This window comes from Triticum aestivum, chromosome 2B, assembly GCF_018294505.1.
Source record: "Triticum aestivum cultivar Chinese Spring chromosome 2B, IWGSC CS RefSeq v2.1, whole genome shotgun sequence".
In the NCBI taxonomy this organism is placed as follows: domain Eukaryota; kingdom Viridiplantae; phylum Streptophyta; class Magnoliopsida; order Poales; family Poaceae; genus Triticum; species Triticum aestivum.
In genome coordinates this window covers 18,346,277-18,365,999 of record NC_057798.1, presented here as the reverse complement: position 1 = coordinate 18,365,999, position 19,723 = coordinate 18,346,277, and the positions used below count along the sequence as shown (strand labels likewise).

General features: G+C 45.9%; 2 protein-coding genes across 3 annotated transcripts; one reads left to right on the top strand and one right to left on the bottom strand.

Annotated features, from left to right (window-relative positions):
- The first annotated feature begins 1,813 nt into the window (after positions 1–1,813).
- LOC123038780 (proline-rich receptor-like protein kinase PERK9) lies at positions 1,814–8,671 on the top strand. The gene is made up of 9 exons (XM_044462251.1): positions 1,814–2,412; positions 4,109–4,190; positions 4,582–4,707; positions 5,138–5,396; positions 5,482–5,707; positions 5,811–5,961; positions 6,068–6,292; positions 7,083–7,595; positions 8,152–8,671. Exons 1-9 carry the CDS (start codon positions 1,814–1,816, stop codon positions 8,323–8,325), a joined length of 2,355 nt encoding a protein of 784 aa, XP_044318186.1. The 3' UTR covers positions 8,326–8,671.
- Positions 8,672–11,896: 3,225 nt separating this feature from the next.
- LOC123043148 (disease resistance protein RGA4) lies at positions 11,897–19,644 on the bottom strand. 2 transcript variants are annotated; one of them, XM_044465502.1, is made up of 3 exons: positions 18,518–19,644; positions 12,429–14,633; positions 11,897–12,248 (listed from the first exon to the last, which is right to left on the bottom strand). In XM_044465502.1, the coding sequence occupies exons 1-2, from the start codon at positions 19,297–19,299 to the stop codon at positions 12,452–12,454; spliced, it is 2,964 nt and encodes a 987-aa protein (XP_044321437.1). In that variant the 5' UTR covers positions 19,300–19,644; the 3' UTR covers positions 11,897–12,248; positions 12,429–12,451. The 2 variants fall into 2 exon arrangements, with proteins under 2 accessions (XP_044321437.1, XP_044321438.1); XM_044465503.1 differs by having other exon boundaries at positions 11,897–12,242.
- Positions 19,645–19,723: the final 79 nt, after the last annotated feature.

The following is a 19,723-nucleotide window of genomic DNA, read 5'->3' as shown; positions in this document are numbered from 1 at the left end:
GCAAATAGGAGTCTTCAGCTTCGCAATGTTCTTAGAGTTCCATATGTGACACGTAATCTTCTTTCAGTTCCTAAACTCACATGTGATAATAATGTGCTTTGTGAATTTCACCCTTTTGATCTTTTTATTAAGGATCGGGCATGAGGGACATTCTTCTTAGCGGGCGGTTGTTGCAGGGCCTCTATCGTCTGGAGCATCATGGTGTTGCTCGCGTTTTCAGTGGAGTTCGGGTATCTCCGTCACATTGGCATGCCCGTCTTGGTCACCCAGCCACACCTATCGTCCGTCATGTTTTGCGTCGTCATGAGCTTCCTAGCATGTCTAGTAATAAAGATGTAGCAGTGTGTGATGCTTGTCAGCACGGGAAGAGTCATCAACTTTCTTTTTTGGAGTTTAGTCATGAGGTGAAACATCCCTTAGAACTTGTGTTTTCAGATGTATGGGGTCCTGCTCAGACTTCTGTCAGTGGTCACAATTATTATATCAGTTTCGTTGATGCTTATAGTCGCTTTACCTGGCTTTATCTTATTAAACGAAAATCTGATGTGTTCGATATTTTTGTTCAGTTTCAAAAACATGTTGAACGCCTTCTCAAGCACAAAATTGTTCATGTCCAGTCGGGCTGGGGGGGGGGGGCGAGTATCGCAACCTCAACTCCTTCTTTCAGTCGCTTGGGATCGCTCACCGTTTAGCATGTCCACATACACATCAACAGAATGATTTAGTAGAACGTAAGCATCGTCACATTGTTGAAGCTGGTCTTACTCTTTTGGCCCATGCATCTGTTCCGTTTCGGTTTTGGAGTGATGCTTTCACCACTGCATGCTTTCTTATCAACCGTACTCCCACTCGTGTTTTGAACATGAAGACTCCCATTGAAGTCCTTCTTAATGAACAACCGGACTACACCTTCTTCAAGGTGTTTGGGTGTGCTTGCTGGCCCATCTCCGTCCATATAACAAGCGCAAGCTCAAGTTTCGTTCCAAGAAGTGTGTCTTTCTTGGTTATAGCTCTCTTCATAAAGGATACAAGTGTCTTCATGTGCCCATTAATCGTGTCTATATATCTCGGGATGTCATGTTTGATGAGCATGTTTTTCCCTTTGCCAAACTCCCTGTGTCCACTGCCGAACCACCACCCATGCATTCATCCTTTGTTGCTTCTGACCAATTTGATGATGTTGCATATTCTCTTATATTGTTGCCTAATCATGGTCCAGGCACTGGTTGTGGGGCTCGTTTGGAGATTTTAGAGGCACCATCGCCTCCTTCGTCGTCATCGCCTTCCTCGTCAGCACCTTCAGTTGTGCACGACAATCATATGGCGCCACTGCATGGCCTTGGTCCCCGTGCCCATGCACGACTGATCGATGCCTCGGTCCTGTCGCCCGCTTCGTCGCCTCTGGCCTCGGGGCCGGCATCGCCGCGGCTTCGGCCCACGACCCCGGTCAGGCCAACGGCGTCTGGGCCGGCCTCGCCCGCCCCCGTCTCGCCTATGGCATCTGGGCCATCGCCATAGGGGCTGGCCTCGCCAAACTTGGCCTTCATCAACCCGTTCTGCGGCACCGGGCGCGAGACGAGCTCGGTCCTGCTGCCGAGCGCGAGACGAGCTCGGTCCTGCTGCCGGGCGCGAGACGAGCTCGGTCCTGCTGCCAGGTGCGAGACGAGTGATGGACCGCGGCGGGAAGGGCCAGCCCTTTGACGAAGATAGCGGCCGGACACCGCGAAGATGGCTCGAAGGTCGAATCAGGCCGCCTACAAACGAACGGTCGCCATAAATCCAGCCGCCGCCGTAGGCAACCCGCCGAGCCGCCATGGTGCCGGCGCGACGAATTGAAGCCTCCACCAGAGGGCTGAGCCGCCTCGCCGCCACCGCCCACAGCCGGAGCAGCAGCCACGTCGGGCCAGTGCCCCAACCCACGCCGCCCACCGGAAATTGCCAGATCTGGCCGGCGCGCACCGCCACCACCGCCACCAAGTTCCTGTTGCGCCGGTCTCCTCGCTGTCAGCAGCCGCCGCCCGACGTCCAGGGCGCCGGGACGCGCCGCCCGCAGCCCTCGCCGCAGGAGCCCCGTCGCGCCAGATCCGCTGCCACAGCAGGGCCCCGCGCGACCCACCACCAGTCGCGCCGCCGGCCACACGGCCCCCACCCAGCGCCACCAGCACGCCAGGCGACGTCGCGCCGCGGCGCCCGGCACCCGCGCCGCGCCCCCAGCGAAGAGAAGGGCCCGCGCCACTCCTCTTTACGCGGGGGAACCAAAAGACCCCGCCGCCACCGGCCCGGGCGAGCTTTGCCCGGCCAGGCCCTCTGGCGGCGGTGGGGGAGGAGGAGGGAGGAGGGAGAACTCGGGGGCGGCCGCGCCGGAAGCCCTCCCCGCCGCCGCACGGGGGCGGCGCGGGGAGGAGAGGCTAGGTCGGGAGGGAGAGGCTCGTTGGAAATCTCTTATGAGCCCTTTGTTTCCCGCCTTTGCCGTTTGTTTGAGGCTGACGGCAAATTAACTGATTCATGTAGTGATGGTAGGATATTATTTCTTCTAAATGACATTTGTCCGACTTAACCACTTCAGTATGAACTTATTTCAAATTATGCCTCCGCTGATTTGCGCCCATACACCGGGGTACTTCAACTGCACGTGACAACACCTTCTTTTAAGGCAGAATTGACTTCGGTGAGTCCACGCTCGTCGAGCGTGTCACCAGAAAGTCATGGGCATACTCACCAAATTGCCACGGCTCCTTGAGGATCAAAGCCCTCCAAAATTCCTTTAGAAATTCTGCAGATCAAAGAGCCCCTATTTCCTAAGAGAAATTTGGATTTTTGCTGCTCTCTTCCTTGGGTTTCCCCGGTTTGCTACTCTCAACATTGCCTTTGCAAAATTTCCACTTAGATTGCTATGACATTAGCATCCATTTCTATTATATCTTCACATTAACTAGCTAGTGGAAGGAGCGAACTACCCTTGTGGCTACCTAACTGTATCATGTAGTTCGACCGGACACACTGCTGGTTCGACCAAGCCGCTCGCTTCGCCCGCGTATGTGGTCGCATCGTCGCTCCCGGCACTCGGCACCCAGCCGCTCCGTGCTCTCCTGCGACGAGGCAGGAGGGTGAGAGGATGCAGAGGAATCTGGAAAGAGAGATTGGCAGATCGGCCTGGGCATTTTACGCGTCACGTGGCCGGAATGCAGGTGGGTCGCACGAGCCTGCTGCCTCATGCTTCTCTAGCAAATATTTTTCCATCTCCAAATTAGTAGTACTTATTTGTCCAAGAAGCTTAATTTGCTGTTGTATTCCTAATTTCTTACTGCTCAATTGAACATGCAAACTGCACATTGGATTCCAACTGCTCAGCTGATCTCGAGGATGCAAATTGTGTAATGACCACCTTGTGTGCCCCTGTATAATTAAGCCTTGTTTCGGCCAACTGGTTAATTTAAATGGGATTCCGTCCTGTCATATGCAATTATGCATCTCAACTACCCGTGCTGGGTCCACCTTAAGTTCCTACTTGCAGTGATCAACCACTTTGTCAAACTACGCGGCTTTGACGAGCAACATCGCTGTTGATGCAGAGTTAATCATTTCGGCATTGCTCCCCTTTTACTCCACTATGGCTCTAAGTTTAAGAACCTGCTGGTTAAATATGCCCCTTTGGTTATCACATATGTGTTTCAAAAATAGTAGCTTGCAATATAATTGTTCATCACAAACTATTCCTTTTCATATACTGAATGGGTCAGTTGGTAGAGTTCAACAAGGTGAAGAGCAGCCATAAAAATTCCTAATGATAATGCTAGCTCCAAAAAATTTAACATGTCCATACAAGATTTTCTTCCTTTTTTCTCCACCGGGAGATGCAATAACATGCACCATGCAAGTGTGACACCAAGGTCTCTGTCATTGCATTTCTTAAAGAAATTACAAATGGTTTCCTCGAGGACCAGAGACTTGGTAGCGGTGCATATGAATAGAGCCACTTGGCATATACAATGATTCGGTTGCCACCTGCTCCCCAACTTGGCTGCCGGGTAAGTAGACTGTTTTGGATGCAACTGCGTAATTTATTATGTTTGCATGATTGGATGTGATCATGTTCCATCTTTAACAGAAGGCCGAGCTGCTCATTCTCCCTCCACTTCCACGCACGTTCACAAGCGCCTTCGTCTCTCCCTGCAGGCCTTTTTTGCAAGGTTTGTGCCTTCGAAATTGCTTTCCTTCTACTGCTATTTCAACAACCTGTTGGTTAAATGCATGCCCATTTGATCTTCATCGATTTGCGTTCTACTGCCACTTCTGCACTTATTATGTATGGAAGTTACCATATTTCTACTGTATGGCACAATAGTAGCGGGGGGGGGGGGGGGTCTTTCATAATCACAAACTATTCATCTTTATAACGTATTTTGATGTTGTGCATGAATCGGATTTTGCAAGCTCCCTTGTGTACTGGTAGAGACCATAAAGCTCAACAGGGAGAGGAGCACTTAAATTGGCCATAGATTTCTAATGCTTACTGTACCTGCAAATATGAACATGAACTATCTCTCATGCAGCAGTTTATGTATCCTTTTTTTACATCAGGAAAACGGCAACATGGACCATGCAACCGTGGTGCCGAGTTTGTCATACCATTTATTGGATCAGATGACAAATGGTTTCTCTGAGGACCGGGAACTTGGCAGAGGCACATACGGGAAAGTCTATCTGGTACGATTAATAGTTGCCGCAGGTGGTAGCACCATGCATGTGAATTACTCCTAAGACACACTGCACATTATATGGTTACGAATAATTGGTCCCCTCATTTGTTACTCGCTAGAAGGGCAATTACATCCTGGCGTCCATCGCATAGAAAATTAACCATGCTTATTTATTCAGGTGCATGCCAACGACAGATGAGGCATTGTGCAAGTTGCAGGCTGCACTATTTTTTCCTCTTTTGATCTTAGTAACTATTAACATTTGTGCCTTACCTTGCACTGTTGTGTGCTCATCTGTCATGCAATAAACAGTTTATAGCAGTAGAGGATTTGTGTCACCACATATTCAAACATGAGTACCATTTTGTGCTTTACACTTGTTATATATATCGCTACATTAGTAGAAAATTAAACCAAGCATATGTGAGATTGAATAGGGGTTGCATACGAATGGGGAGAAGATTGCTGTGAAGATGCTTCATCCCATGCTAGGACTTGATGATGAGCTATTTGAGAAGGAGTATCACAACCTTGAAAATCTCCAACACCAGAATGTTGTGCGTTTGGTTGGCTATTGCAATGAAACTCGACGGGAATATGTGCCATACAATGGGAAAATGGTACTTGGTGAAGTGACACATAGGGCTCTTTGCTTCGAGTATATGCAAAATGGAAGCCTTAATGATTATCTCTCTGGTATGATGCATAATGCTCTACTTGTATTAGTAGGTAATATCATATTTTAATATAAACTTTCTGTGGATGCTATTCGTTGTTATAGATGAATCTAGTGGACATGATTGGCACACACGCTATGCAATAATAAAAGGAATTTGCAAGGGTTTGAAATATCTTCACGAGGAATTGGAACCTCCAATGATTCATTCTGACTTAAAACCAGCCAATGTATTGCTGGATGAGAACTGCATGCCTAAAATTGGCGATTTTGGATTGTCGAGGCTAATGGAAGAACAAACGCGTATCACTACAACTTCTGTAGGAACAATGTAAGCTAAGTTCTTCTCCATGTCAATTAAAATTTTCTGTAATCAAGTAATTTTGTTTGCATTCGACACATGGTACCAGTAATATGTATGATGTGTCATGCAGTGGGTACTTACCGCCGGAACATATAAATGGTCGTGTAATTTCTAATAAGTTGGACATATTCAGCTTGGGTGTTATAATCATAAAGATAATAGCAGGACCCACGGGCTACTCAAAAAGTGCTGAAATATCTTCACAACAATTCATTGAGCTTGTAAGAAGGAGTTTCCTTTATCGTCATTAGTTGTATATATGTTTCACAAATGATACTTAATTATGCTAAAATGCTAATATACTGCATTTATGATTAAAATGAGAAGGTACATAGAAACTGGAGGAATAGGCTACAGGCAGCATCAGTGAATGCACTGGAGTCCTATTGCATACAAGTAAAAAGGTGCACTGAAATAGCTTTAAGTTGTGTGGAGGTTGACCGACATAAAAGGCCGACTATAGGAAACATTCTTAATGAGCTAAACGAGACGGAAACTTCAAGTCAATTTCCTGATGCGTTACTAAAGGACCTTGAGCCAACAAAGAACCAGGTGTGATTATTAACGGAAAAACTGTGTTTTACTATGATTATTTTCATGCCTACAAATATTTGGCCAATGGGCTATGGCCATACAATTTATATGTTTAATCCTGACATACGATATTGTGAAGAAAAAAAATTATAGGGAAGAACACTTGCAACATTGGGAATACATGTGCTTGAAAGATTGACTCCATAAAATTATTTAAGCTATGAAAAATATGAATAAAAGGATGAACTGAAAGTTATTTACTATAAATCCCTAATATACATGTTTTTGTTGATATGTCGTTGGATGCTCAATAATGTAATACCCTTGTTTTTTAACTAAATTATTATAGATTTCTTAGTACTATCAATTTGGTAAAGTAATGCCCTTTGGGATAGATTTTTAGCTTCTAAATTTTGAGGGAAACCCAACATCCAATTCCTTAGTGGGCTAGATTGTGAAACAATAATTCTTGAGGAAAATGATTTGCATTGTCAAACAGAGGGGGTATTCCAAATCCATCGGCAGCTTTAACCACACGAATTAAGGTGCATTTGACATTCATATAACAATTAGCTTTGTTTGTATTCTGAACTATAGTTTCTCATAGTAAAATATTATTTAAAATTTTCTTGAAATGTTATTTGTAGAAATTCACATTCATAAAAAAGAAAAGTTGCCAGCACACCAAGCAGCCTATCCTGGTGGGAAGCTATGGCTCTTGGATCTCCCAAATGAACTATGTAGTCCACAAGACACCCATTTACATACAAAGTGGGTTGTTGTCAAATATGTGCCTCCAAATGTGCAGGAAAGCCAGCAAACTCACATAACAGAAGCAGAAGAAAAACGGGAGAGAGAAGAACTAATCGAAACAACAAATTGCTTTGGCGAAGTAGTCGACAACTGCAAATTGGATAAAATGGCGAGGTACATGGGCAAACACAAGACACGGGAAGACCGAGCACGAGAGGCATGGAACCTGGTGGACGAGCATGACAAGGACGACGAAGCTTTCAGGTATGTCAAGGGTCTGAAGTCCCTGTACGGCAATGGACAGTCAACGTTGTGCCGTTTGTATAATGCCACCGGAGACACCCTCTACCAAGTCGCCAACTACGACTGGTCTGGCCACATCGGCAGGGCTCCCTACCCAGCTACTATTGGCAACGGCCAGTGGGCAGCATTTCATCACATCCACCGGGCCGGCGAGTCATCAGGTTCGGTAGCCGCTGTCGTGTACCGTGGGAAAAATAAACATGGCCAAGATAAGGATTACATAGTTGCCTGGAGTACCCCATGTAGTTTGTGGCACCGAAACAAGGTACATATATACAGCCTAATTGTAATCAACCGGTTTTCTTGTTCGAAGCAACCTGAAGATTTGTCTTTGTAGATCGATTGGTTGCCCATCTTCCATCCTTCAATTTTTTAAAAAAATTGTATGCTACTTCAGTGTTTGGAATGTGCAACAACACAGTTGCACATTTCTAAACCTGAAATTACGTATATTATCACAGATATGCATGCCAATACCCCCGTTATATCAAACAATCTAAGGCTTGCTTTGTAGACTTAGATTTAATAAAATTACTATCAGCTAAGATTTGATACACCCATAGTTTTTGTACTTCCTAGTTGTTTGGAATTTTGTAAATCTCAATCACCTAAAACAGCACATTAATTGGCCTGAAATTGCAGTATTTGAAAGATTGCAAATTTAGTCAAGGATCACAGAAACTTTTAGTTTGTAGGTTACATATATGCAGTGGCTTGGAGATGAGGATGGTTGGATGTTGATCTGAAGGCTTATAACTTAACCCAGATTTAAGAAAAAATCAGGCACTTATATATAACCCCATTTATTATAACATGTGCAGGCTTATTGTGGGATCAGTGATGTCAGCTGGTTTCAAAAGAACTTGGAGCAGCTTATGTACATCATTTCCGATGCTGATTATTCTTCTAGCCACAGATCGGGCGGGTGTGAGATTGAAGCAAGAATTGGCAGAGGTCATAGCCCTAAGTTTACTGCAAGAATCAGCTACCGCTGATCAGCCATCTCCAGCATTGTGCTAGGCTTACTAAGTTCACTTGTCGTGATCACCCTATTGCATCGCTAATCGTGGCCTGTAACCATTGCAACAACTGCATTGTCCAAGAAATGTATGACCTGCACTGTATGTACCAGTAGAGAACCTCTTGCCAGTTCCCACTTCCCAGGGATGTTATTAGGAATCAGAGGCCAATTATTACAAATTTTATGATCCTCACGGGTTTGTTAAATTCTGGACAAACTGCGCATAAACAGTTCAAATCACACATGAAACAGATTTGGATTGTCCTTTTAATCAGGGAGGCCAGACTAGCTGCGAAGTAAGGCTCTGCCCAGTGCCGACAAGTGTGTCCGTGTCCGGTCCTAGCTAAAAGGACCGATTCATATAAAACTGATTTCATTCATTTCAAAAGAACTGACTTCATTCATTTCAGTAAACATATTTCATTCATTACCAAAATGTTTTGAAGTACTCGGTTTGACATGTTTGAACAAACTAGTTGGTATATATCCATTGAGGCCCCCGCTCCCGCGAGCCGCCCCCACCCCCGAAACCCTTGCCGCCGCCACCTTCCCCTGCCCATCTTCGGCGGGATCCGGCCGCCCTCGCCGGCGCGCGGCCCGGATCCGCCCCGCTTCCGCCGCCCTTCCTCCCCCGCCCCTCCTTCCGCCCTCATGCCGCCTCCCTGGGAGGCATCCGAGGCGGCCCCCGCGCCTCTGCTCTCGCCCCCCCCCCTCATCCTCTCCCCTGCCGTCGCCGGTGGGCGCCCCTGGCTCCGGCCCGGGGGGTGCCGGCGGCGGCAGGATCTCCTCTCCCCGCGCGCGCGTCCTTCTGGCCCGGGGCAGGGGGCGGCGGCGGTGTCGCTCGGCTTGGCGACGGTCCGGTGACCCGGCGGGGTGGCCGGCGGCGGACGTGGTGGCGGCGCTGCTCCTTAGCGGCGGGCCGGCGTGGTGGTGTTGGGTGGCCGACGTCGCGCCCCCAGCCCAGATCTGGGCCCGGCGGGCCCATCTGGGTCCTAGAGGGCCGGCCCCTCGGCGTCGCCTCGTTGTCTGTGGCGCGGTGAGGAGGAGGAGCGGCTCGGATATGGGGCGTCGGCGCCGATGGCGTGCCGGCAGCAACGCGAAGGCGGGAGCTTTATGGGCCCACGAGGGCTCGGCAGGGCCTGTGGGCCCACGGGCCTGGTGTGCTCCTGCTATTGCGTCCGGACGGCTACCGTCGCGGACGGTGGAGGTGGGGCCCTCCCGCGTGCCGACGGTGCTGATGCTCTAGTCCCGGCTCTGATTCTTCGCCGCGATGTCCTCACTTCGCGGTGTCGTGGTGAGACGGCGTGGGGGCCTCATGACCGCGTTGGCGCAGGGTGGTGGTTGGTTTGGTGGCTGGATCCGGAGCGCCCGAGGTGCGGGTTTGGATCGGGGGAAACCCCTGTCGGCGTGGCCGACACCGGCGCGGTGGCGCCTGTGGGTGCCACCTGACCTTCCGGGAGGGCGTCGGGGGCTACCCTTCCTCTCGCCTCGTCGTGTACCGGGGAAACCCTTGGCAGCAGCATCGTCATCGTCGCGATCTTTCTTGGAGGTGTTGATAGGTGTCGGCGCTTCGGAGTTTTGGAGCCTAGTGGAAGATCCCTGTGGGCGAAGCGATTGCGAGGCTTCTTCGTTTTTGTTGATCCGCCATTGTCGGCATTTGTTCCTTTTGCTCTTTCTTCGTCGTTTCTTTTAGGCGTGACTGTGCTGCTTCCGCCCCAGCACCTATCTCTGTATGGCTCGGTTGGTTGCTTTGTATACAAAGTGGGGGAACCCTTTTTCGGTAACAAACTAGTTTCAGAAAACTGATTTCATTTATTTCAAAAAATAATTTCACTAGTTTCAAAATCGATTCCAATTATTTCAAATAAGTAAATTTGAAATAAGTGAAATATAAATTTTGATATGATTGAAATAGAAAAACTTAATCTAGTTCAAATATATTCAAAATTGGCCTTGTTCTACAGATCACATGTTTAGGAATTTTAATATATAAAAAAAATCAGTAATAGAAAATTAGTGTTAGAGGTATTGTCCATCTAAAATTTTAAACAAAGATAAAATGGATGGATTTGTTTGTGTGTGAGAGAGGAGAGATTCTGCATGCATGCATGTGTACCGTTCCTGTTAAAAGGTACTACATCATTCTGACATTGATTGGACTAAAATCAGAAATACAAGAGATTTGTTGCAATGAATACTTTCATATACACATGCACATGGTTCCGCACCTTTAGGCCTCCTTTGGTTTGAAGGAATTTCATAGGAATTCTAGAGGATAGGATTCTTATAGGATTTTTTCCTTTAGAGCCTTTTGGTTCATAGGAACGGATTCCTATTCCTACATAGGATTTGTTCCTATCCTCCACATTTCATAGGAAAATAAAAATGAGCCTAGACTCAATGAAAAATTTCCTTTGGTGTGAACCAAATGACATCTCGTTTCCTATTCATACTCATAGGATTTAACATACATGTCATCTCATTTCCTGCAAATTTTCTATTCCTACGATAATCCTATCCTATGAACCAAATGAGGCCTTAGATGTGGCAGCACCTCATTGGCGTGGAAAGATCACCGGTAGCTCCCGGCTCCGGTAAAAAACACTTTGCGCGGCTAGCCCGGCCTGCTTCTGTAGCTCTCGCCGCACCAGACGCATTGGCCGCCGGCGGCGGCGCAGGTGGCCTGCCGCCGTGGCGGCGCAAGGGATATGCTTCTCCCACCCGACGCGGGTCAGGGAGCGACAGGTGTGTTTCGCTACCCACCAGCAGGAGCTGCCTGGCCCCATTCTCTAACTACACCTTTTTGGCCAAACAAGCGAGCAACCTTCCTCCATGAACGTCCCTTGGAAGCCTGAAGTGCCGCTGGACGCATCCTCATCTGCTCGTTTGTCCAATTAGCACAGGCGAATTCTTAATTTCTCGCTGCTCGTTTGAAACATGCAGAACGCACAGTGGATACCGAGTAGTGAACCATCTTAATTTCCTAGTCTCAGAGATATGTACTCCCTCCGTTCCTAAATGTAAGTCTTTGTAGAGATTTCACTATGAACCACATATGGATGTATATAGATACATATTAAATATAGGTTCATTCGTTTTCCTCTGTATATAGTTCACCTAGTGAACAGGCTTGTGACCCTTCTGCGCTGGTCAAGTTGGAGCCGGCTAACCTGTAGGTAGCCCTGTGGATGTCCACCCAGACCGGACCAGACACGTCGGGCGCCGCCGGCGGGGTACGCCTGCCGTCGCGGTGGCAAGGTGGAATGGTCAGCACGCCCGTCCTGCGGTCATTACATCTATCCACTGTAATCAAACCTTCATTTAGTCCGCGTGACAACGATTTTTCACCAGCTGCACATACAAGCTCCAGGAGCCATTCTCATGATGTGAAACCCTGTGTGTAAAACCACAAATTTGATTTTACACAAGTATCCGAACTTCTCCTAGTCTGATTGTACGCATCTACGTAGTTATTTTGCCTACAAGTTTTGCAATGCATTTTTGGAATTAAATAAAAGCACATCAGATTTCGCATGAAACGAATGTATCCAAGTGAATTTATCGTACTAATCATCCATAGAACTGACACAACACATTTATCCTCCGACAACCTCGGGTGCAGGACCCTTAAGTACAAATTCTATAGGTGACTTTGATACATGAGTAGAAATGGGGAAAGCAAATGCTTCCCTAGTAGGCCTGCTACACCCAAACAGAAGAATCTGTCATGCTACATGGTGGGAATCTATTCAAAAACTAAAGTGACCGGACGACCTGAGAAGAAGGATGAACAGGGTGCCTTGCTAACTTCTAGGGCCGCTGAATGGACGATGAGTGCAATGGACAGCATCCGGCTTCACATCTGCCCTGCTAAATTTGTTTCTTCAACGTCTGACCCTTCAAAGCAAGATAATAAACAGGCAGATTTAAACAAACTACTATCATAGCATGTTTATGAACGGAGACAAGAATTTTTGATGTATGCAGAATATGAGGATCGTTGTTGAGAACTAGACTAGAGGTCAATCAGCCACAATTTTAATAGAGCAAAACGACCAACATGAGAAGTGTGCAAACCTGCTCCATTGCGTTGAATTTGCTCAGACCCTTCCTGGAGAGTGAGGTGATCGAGATCGCTTGCTGCCAACTCTGAATTGATCAGACCTGCGGTACTTGGTCTGAAGGGTGAGTTGGTCAAGGTCAATTTCCATGTGATCGTTAGCACAGGTGTTGGTGTAGCGATTGTTGTCGACTTGGCACGGGGCAACATATTTCACCGAAGGGCTAGTTTCGTCTGGATCAACGACCCTTTCGAGCAAAAAAACACTTGGCCTCTTAGGGTGCTCCTTAGCTTCAGCTTCCCAGTGTTTTATGGTTTCCGGATTGACCATAGAATCCAGAGCTATTTCCTGAAGACCTTTGAACAATTCCAGTTTGATTTCACAAACATCTTTTAGGTCTTTGCAGAGCAATTGAATTGAAGTGAGTCTCGGCAGAGCTCCTTTTTGGATAGTGGGCAACATGGGTTCCTGCATCACAAGGCATAGACATTGCAGGCTTGGGAGATCCCCAACCATGATGTCTAAATCCCCAAAATGGACTTCAACCAGTTTGAGATAAACCAAGTACTGGAGGCTACGCAGACCTGGTAGAAGATCAGCTCCTGTCAGATTAGTATATGCAAGGCACAACTCTTTCAGACCACAGAGGGACATAACAAACTGAGGGAACTGACTCAGGCCGCCTTGCAGTTTCAGTGAGCTAAGATAACCAAGCTTTCTTGGTGTTGCATTTGTGTTGTCGCCTTGACAGCAATGAAGCAAATCTTTGGAAGAATCATTCAGATGGAGTGATAGGGAGCGGGCACCTACTGGAGTACCCATGCCAGCCTGAGCAAACTTGTGAATGGCCTCTGAGAGCATGGTATAATTGATGTCTGTGTCAATGATCTCGCACCATATCTTGACCTTTGTCAGTTTTTTCATATGAACCATCAGTTCCGGGAATGCAGAGTTGCTGTCAATAACAACTCCTGCTAGAGTCTGCATATTACTTTTTCCTTGCAGGAACTTCTTACGGTTCTTGCGACTTACCTCCTTTAGCTTAATCTTTCCAAACAGGTGTAGTAGGTGGGGCAGAATAATGACTTCCACCGGCAATGTTTCTATCTTGGTCTTTCTCAAGTCGAGTGTCTCTAAATAATGAAGCCTTCCCATTTCCACTGAAAGATTGCTAACAGAGCTCCCGAGTGCCAGATATTTGAGATGCAACAGCTTGTATATGTGCCCAATATGTTCTTCATTCAAACCATTGCATTCTTTTAGATCCAATACTCTCAGAAGCTCAAAACTAGCCAAATCTGAAACAGTTTCTTCTGCACTCCCAAAGACTGTTAGAGACCGTGGGCGCAGCTGCTCGCCGGGCGGCCCTGCAATGAAGTTATCAACCTTTCCTTGCAAAGACGAAAAGAAATTCTTCAGGCGGCCAGTACCATGTTCCATGTTGCATGCTGTGCTATTTTTATGGTTCTCAATAACGAGATGCCGGGAATTACTTCGGTTCTTAGCACCGAAAGATGTAGCAATGAATTTTGAAGCCACCGACTTGTGCAACAAGAACTGGTGCATGATGCCATGAGGTTTGCACGCCTTGGCTTTTCCATTGTTGCTTGGGTCAATAGGCCGAAATATGTTTCTGTCAATTAGCTCATCCAACTTCTTATCGGCAATCTCTTGGTCACCAATGTATCCTTCGGCTAACCATCGCATGGCAAGAGTTTTCGTGCTGATGGGGCGATCATTTGGGAATACACCTGAGTATAGTAAGCAGGTCTTGAGAGAATTGTCAGGCAGACTGCTGTAGTTATTCATAAGAACCTGCTTTAGTCTTGTGAAGTGACCATTCTTGTTCTCTTCCATACGGGAACATAGGTTGCGGGTCATTTCTTCGCACAGATCTCCAGTCAACTTGTGACCTTGCAAAGCTTTGGCAACACTAACTAGAGCAAGTGGGTGACCATCACATTTGTTCACGATTGCAGTTGAACCCCTCTCCCAGTCAGGTGAGCATCCACCGACGAAAACCTTCTTGTCTAGATAATCCTTGGACTGTTTTGCACTAAGAGATCTCATACTGTAAACATAACCGTCAGGCAAGCTGCAGGCATTAGCTACCGAAGTCATAGTTGTGGTCACCAGCATTCTGCTCTCTGTTTCTTCTGGGAAGATTGGTTTTATTGCGTCCCAGAGCTCCATCTTGATGTTATCAATTACAATTAAACACCTGTCAGCCAAATTGACAAATATTTCAGACTACTAAACCCTACATAGGGAAATCTTCGATATATCTTTGTATTGCAAGCATTCTACTTGAAATATGAACAAATAACTTGATCAGCTAATCTCTCCCATATTTCCAGAAAATTCTTGCTTATCCTTACCGTTTTTTAGCATTTACAATTTCCTGCATGTGCAACTAATTAAAACTTCAAAAATATTAAGAAATATCTCTACCTGTAAATCCCTTTGTAAGTTTTTAGGAATTGATTTCCAGGGCAACACACTTGTGACCAACGACACCCGAAGTAGCCTAAGGACAATGCCACTTACATGATCGGGTTTGACATTGAACTGATATTAATAGTGCCAGTGAAAAACGGCTGATACACTTCAAACTTGGGCTGCGGTGCCATAGTGCTTTCTGCCCGCTCCCTCTTCCTCCTCCTACATCATGCCTGTCCTGCCGCGTCCCCATATCCCCTCTGCCTTGTCCTCTCATCCCTTTCCCGTGCGCTGAGGCCTCCAAATGTGCAGCGCCGCTCCTTGTCCTACCTGCTCCCTCCCTGATTCTACCGCTCCTATAGCACCATTCCCTCACATCCAGCCCATTGATTCCCCATTTCTTAACCAGAACTAAGAAACCCTAATCACCTCTGTTTTTTCTCGCTATGCTTTTGTGTATCTGAACTAGAAGTCGCAGCCAAGATTTATTTTTTGCTGTGTAAAATGTGCAGATTACTGAAGTTTCGTCGATCTGCAGGCCCACTGAAGGTATGTAGCTGGAATCCCCTATGTTTTCGCTATACCTTTGTGTATGTGATATCTCGTTGTCATGCTTACAACTAGATAATTGCATTGTACAGCTTCGTGTCAGATCAATTAGATTTCGTGAGTGCATAAATGAAGAAAGTAAACTAAGGAAGAGGAAAATTATTGTTTTGAGAAAATTGTATGCTCTTGCATTAGCATATGCTACTACACAGAGGGATAGGATCAAAGGGACCTAGGAAGTTTTAGTGGTGATGATGAGAACTAGCATAAGCCTAGGAAATATTTTCTTGAAGGCATGTATGATGGATCTAAAGTGACATGCTATGATCAATTGTGTTTAACTAACCAGAACTTACATGACCTGTGCACCATGTTATTAGAGATATGTTGCCTCTATGATACCGTATATGTAAGTGTGGAAGATATGGTTGTGATGTTCTTGATTGTAGTTGGTCATGGGCTTAAGATGAGGTTGTTGTGTGGCACCTACAGTATTCCTTATGGACCATTAGCACACACATCTCTGTTGTCCTAACAGCCTTACTCTTTCTACATGGGGAGTTCATTAAGCTACCTAAGTTTAGAGCTCAACCTTCCGATGATTAGAAATGGAAATGGTTTGGTAATTCACTTGGAGCACTACATGGTTGTCATGTTGATGTGCCTGGCAGGAGGTATAGGAACAAAAAGCAAGCAATTACCACTAACATGTTAGTTGTTGTTAATTGGAACACAAAGTTTCTTATGTGTTACCTGGCTGGGCGGGTTCAACTTCCAAATCGAGAGTTCTGCGTTATGCAATGAGGACAAACCGCCAAGATGCTCTTGTTGTACCTAAGGGTATGACTCTTACTATTGGCATGTAGTTTCTTTGATTTGATTGTTAGCTAACTAACTTCTTGATATAGGGAAATACTATTTCCAAAAAAAAGGGAAATAATATTTAGTTGATGCTAGTTATACCAATGGAGAATGATTTCTATTTCCATTCAGGGCCACCCGATATCATCTAAAAGAATAGGTTCCATGTTCATAACAGCCTAAAACTATCATAGATTTGTATAACTTGCGCCATTCGCATGCTAGGAATGTAGTGGAGAAAATATTTGACTTGTCGAAGAGAAAATGAGCTATCTTGCAATCCCAAACCTTCTTTGCTATAAAGGATCGGGTACCGAAAGTAAATATGTTGTTGAACAAAATAAATATGTGAATGACAGTTGCTTACTATGAACTAAAATATCCTTGCAGATTTGAATTATTAATGCTTATTGTGTGTTACACTACTTTGCAAGGCATAGACAAGTTGTTATTGCCTGAAGGGGACAGTAAAGGAGCAGCTGTGCCAAATGACGATCCAGATGATGATAACTTAATTACTGTCACTACTGAATGGTCCAACTTTAGGCAACAACTAGCAGATGATATGTTTGCCGATTATCTTGTGGCACAAGCAGAACTTAATATGGAGTAAGATGAGAGTGGGATAGGTAGTTGTGTTGATTTTATTTTGTATAGATAGCTGTGGCGGTCTTCTTTCATAGAGCTAGTTGCGGTGCTCTTCTTTTATATAGCTGATGAATGACATATGGTCACAACTAGAGTGATGATTCCTTTTCTATCTTGTATATGCAGCATCTTCATGAAATTAATATATGGCATTATGTTTCTCCACCTTAATATTGTATTTGTTTTTTCTATCATGTACAATTCTTATTTCCTTGTAGCACCATGGCAGAAGAAACAATCATAAGGAAGAGGAATTACTTAACACGGGATGACGATATGGATGTTGCATTGCTTGAGGTCCTTGTTGAGCATCACAACAATGCTGACCATGACCAAAATGGATGGAAACCACATGTGTACAATTCTACCATAAAACATGTGAAGGACAAGTGCAATATATATGGATATCACAAAGGACCACATAAGTGGAACGATGAGGACAATTGATAAGCGCTATGAGATCATTAACAAGATCTTTCTCAAAGTGGCTTTTGGCTAGGATTGGATCAATAATAAGCTATCAATTGATAGTGATGATGTTTGGGCTAAATATGTGAGCCAGCCACCATGAGTACACATTATTTCTGTGATTTGCATATGTAAAATAACAAGGCAGCAACAGTATTATTGGTTCGTGTTTATTGTGCTGGCTAACAAGGCTACCAAGGGGATATAATCTTACAAGAACAAAGTAATCTAGAACTGGGAGACCATAGTTATCATATATTCAAAATATCATGCCAATGGTGATGGTGCCCAAGATAGGTGCTGAGATTTTCACAGAGCCATAACTAGAACGAATTGGTATTCATGATATTGCAGTTTCCTCACTGAATTGGAATTCTGGTCCAATTTAATGGTTTGGAATTCCAAACAGTTATTGTTCGGAATTCCAGTCCAATTCAATTGGAAGATCTCCAATTCACACATCCAAACCAAGCGTAATAATGATTCTAGATAATTATTGTGCAGCATCTGGGCAGTTGGTGAGTGAGGCCAAATCGTCCATTTATTTCAGTCCCAACACAAATGTAGAGGTGAGAGGGGAGGTATGTCAAATCTTGAATATGCTTAACTGATGAGAAAGGCAAAGCTTTTGCCTCGGTCTAAAAAAATGCGGTACTGCATGAGCTAGGTCTAAGCAGTCTTCCGTCTATGTGGCTAGATTCACCTTCTAGTTCGAGTATCAAGTTTTCGGTGCATAATGTGACCTCCGTCTAGAATAACTTGTCTGGAAAATGGATGTATCTAGACATACAATTGTTTTATATACATCCATTTTTAACCATTTTTGTGACAAGTAATTCCGCATGAAGGAAGTATTATTTGTTGGGTGTGGCTAGGTCTCAGTCAACTGAGATTTAACCAAGTCTCAGTCAAGTGACATAACGCATGAAAGAAAAACAAAACAAAAACCTAATTTTTTTTTGCATGGATCTCAATGTAAAATCTCATGGATATAGTATCGACCGCGACTTCACGAGTCTCAGACGACTTAGATTTAGCAAGACTGTTATTTGTACAGCTAGTCATGATGGCCTTTGTCTCTCTCAAAAAACGCTGGGAATACTCTGAGTGGCAGTTTAGGATTATTAGGATCAATCTCACCTCTTGGTTTGGAGAAGAAGACGGATATGCTGTTGGAGTTGTAGGAGTCTCTGTGGCACGGGCGCCCGTGCTTCGTCTCCAAGAAGCCCCTCTAGTATGGCCGTCAAGAGCGCCTCCTTGGCCGCGACCCCGTGTATTTGATTGGACGCCACAGTCACCCAGGCACGGCAACTGAATTGCTTGGCGACTTGAGGGCAGTTGTACACTTCCCAGGAGAGTGCGGTTTTTCCCGAGCCACCAAATCCGACGATGGAGACCACCCTCAGCTTGCTTGATTCGCCGCCAACTAACAAGGCCCAAACCTCCTCCTTTGCTTCCTGGATGCCCACTGCAGGACAAGCCTCATATGTGCCCGTATCCTCCTCGTCAGCGGTGCTGCTATTGTCGACGTTGGATTCGGCGACGACGTATCTCTTTTTTCGCTGTTGTGCCGCATCCAGCTCCCGCTTGAATCTCGCAATCTCATCACGAAACTTGCTTGTATCGCGGATTTGTTGTTCTCCCTCGCATTCAGCGCAAGGAAGGAACCGGTCCAGGCAGTCCTCGATGTTATGTGCCAAATCACGGAATTCTTCCATGGATAAGATCTCGGTGCCACTGGGCTGCTCCTTGTGCGATATTTGACCATCCGTCAAACCATAAATCATGGGAAGCTCTCGATGCAAGAAACCGATGTCTTCCTCAATGTCCCTCAACTCCTTGGAACTTTCTTCTAAGACTGTCAACAGCCTAGGCACCACGCTGCTCGCCACAGCGCTCGCCACCGCCACCACCACTTCCATACCTACCTCTACCCTCGTCGGTGACCAGCAACTCGCTCTTACAAATAACTTGTGGTGTGGTGTGACCGCCACTCCCAGATGCACGTACTGCTAGTGGAAGGAGCTGAGTGCTGGACAGACGACGGTCACCGCGGGATGACACGAGGTTGGCGAAGACCGGCAGAAGCAGCACGCTGGTTCCGGGGGAAATCTAGTCTGGAGTTGGGTTGGCCATTAAAGATTTCGAGCCACAAAGCCTTGCTGCAAACTTTGGGCCTTGGGGCAGGGAAGAGTGGCTTGTGGGGAAGAAGAGATTTGTGGACGAGGTCTCATGGTGGTGGAGAAATTTTAGTTGGAGGAAGCGATTTGGATAGGGGGGGGGGGGGGGGGGGGGGGAAGTGAAGGTTGGTCTTTTTTTTTCCAGTGGCCCTCACTCCTCTGCTCA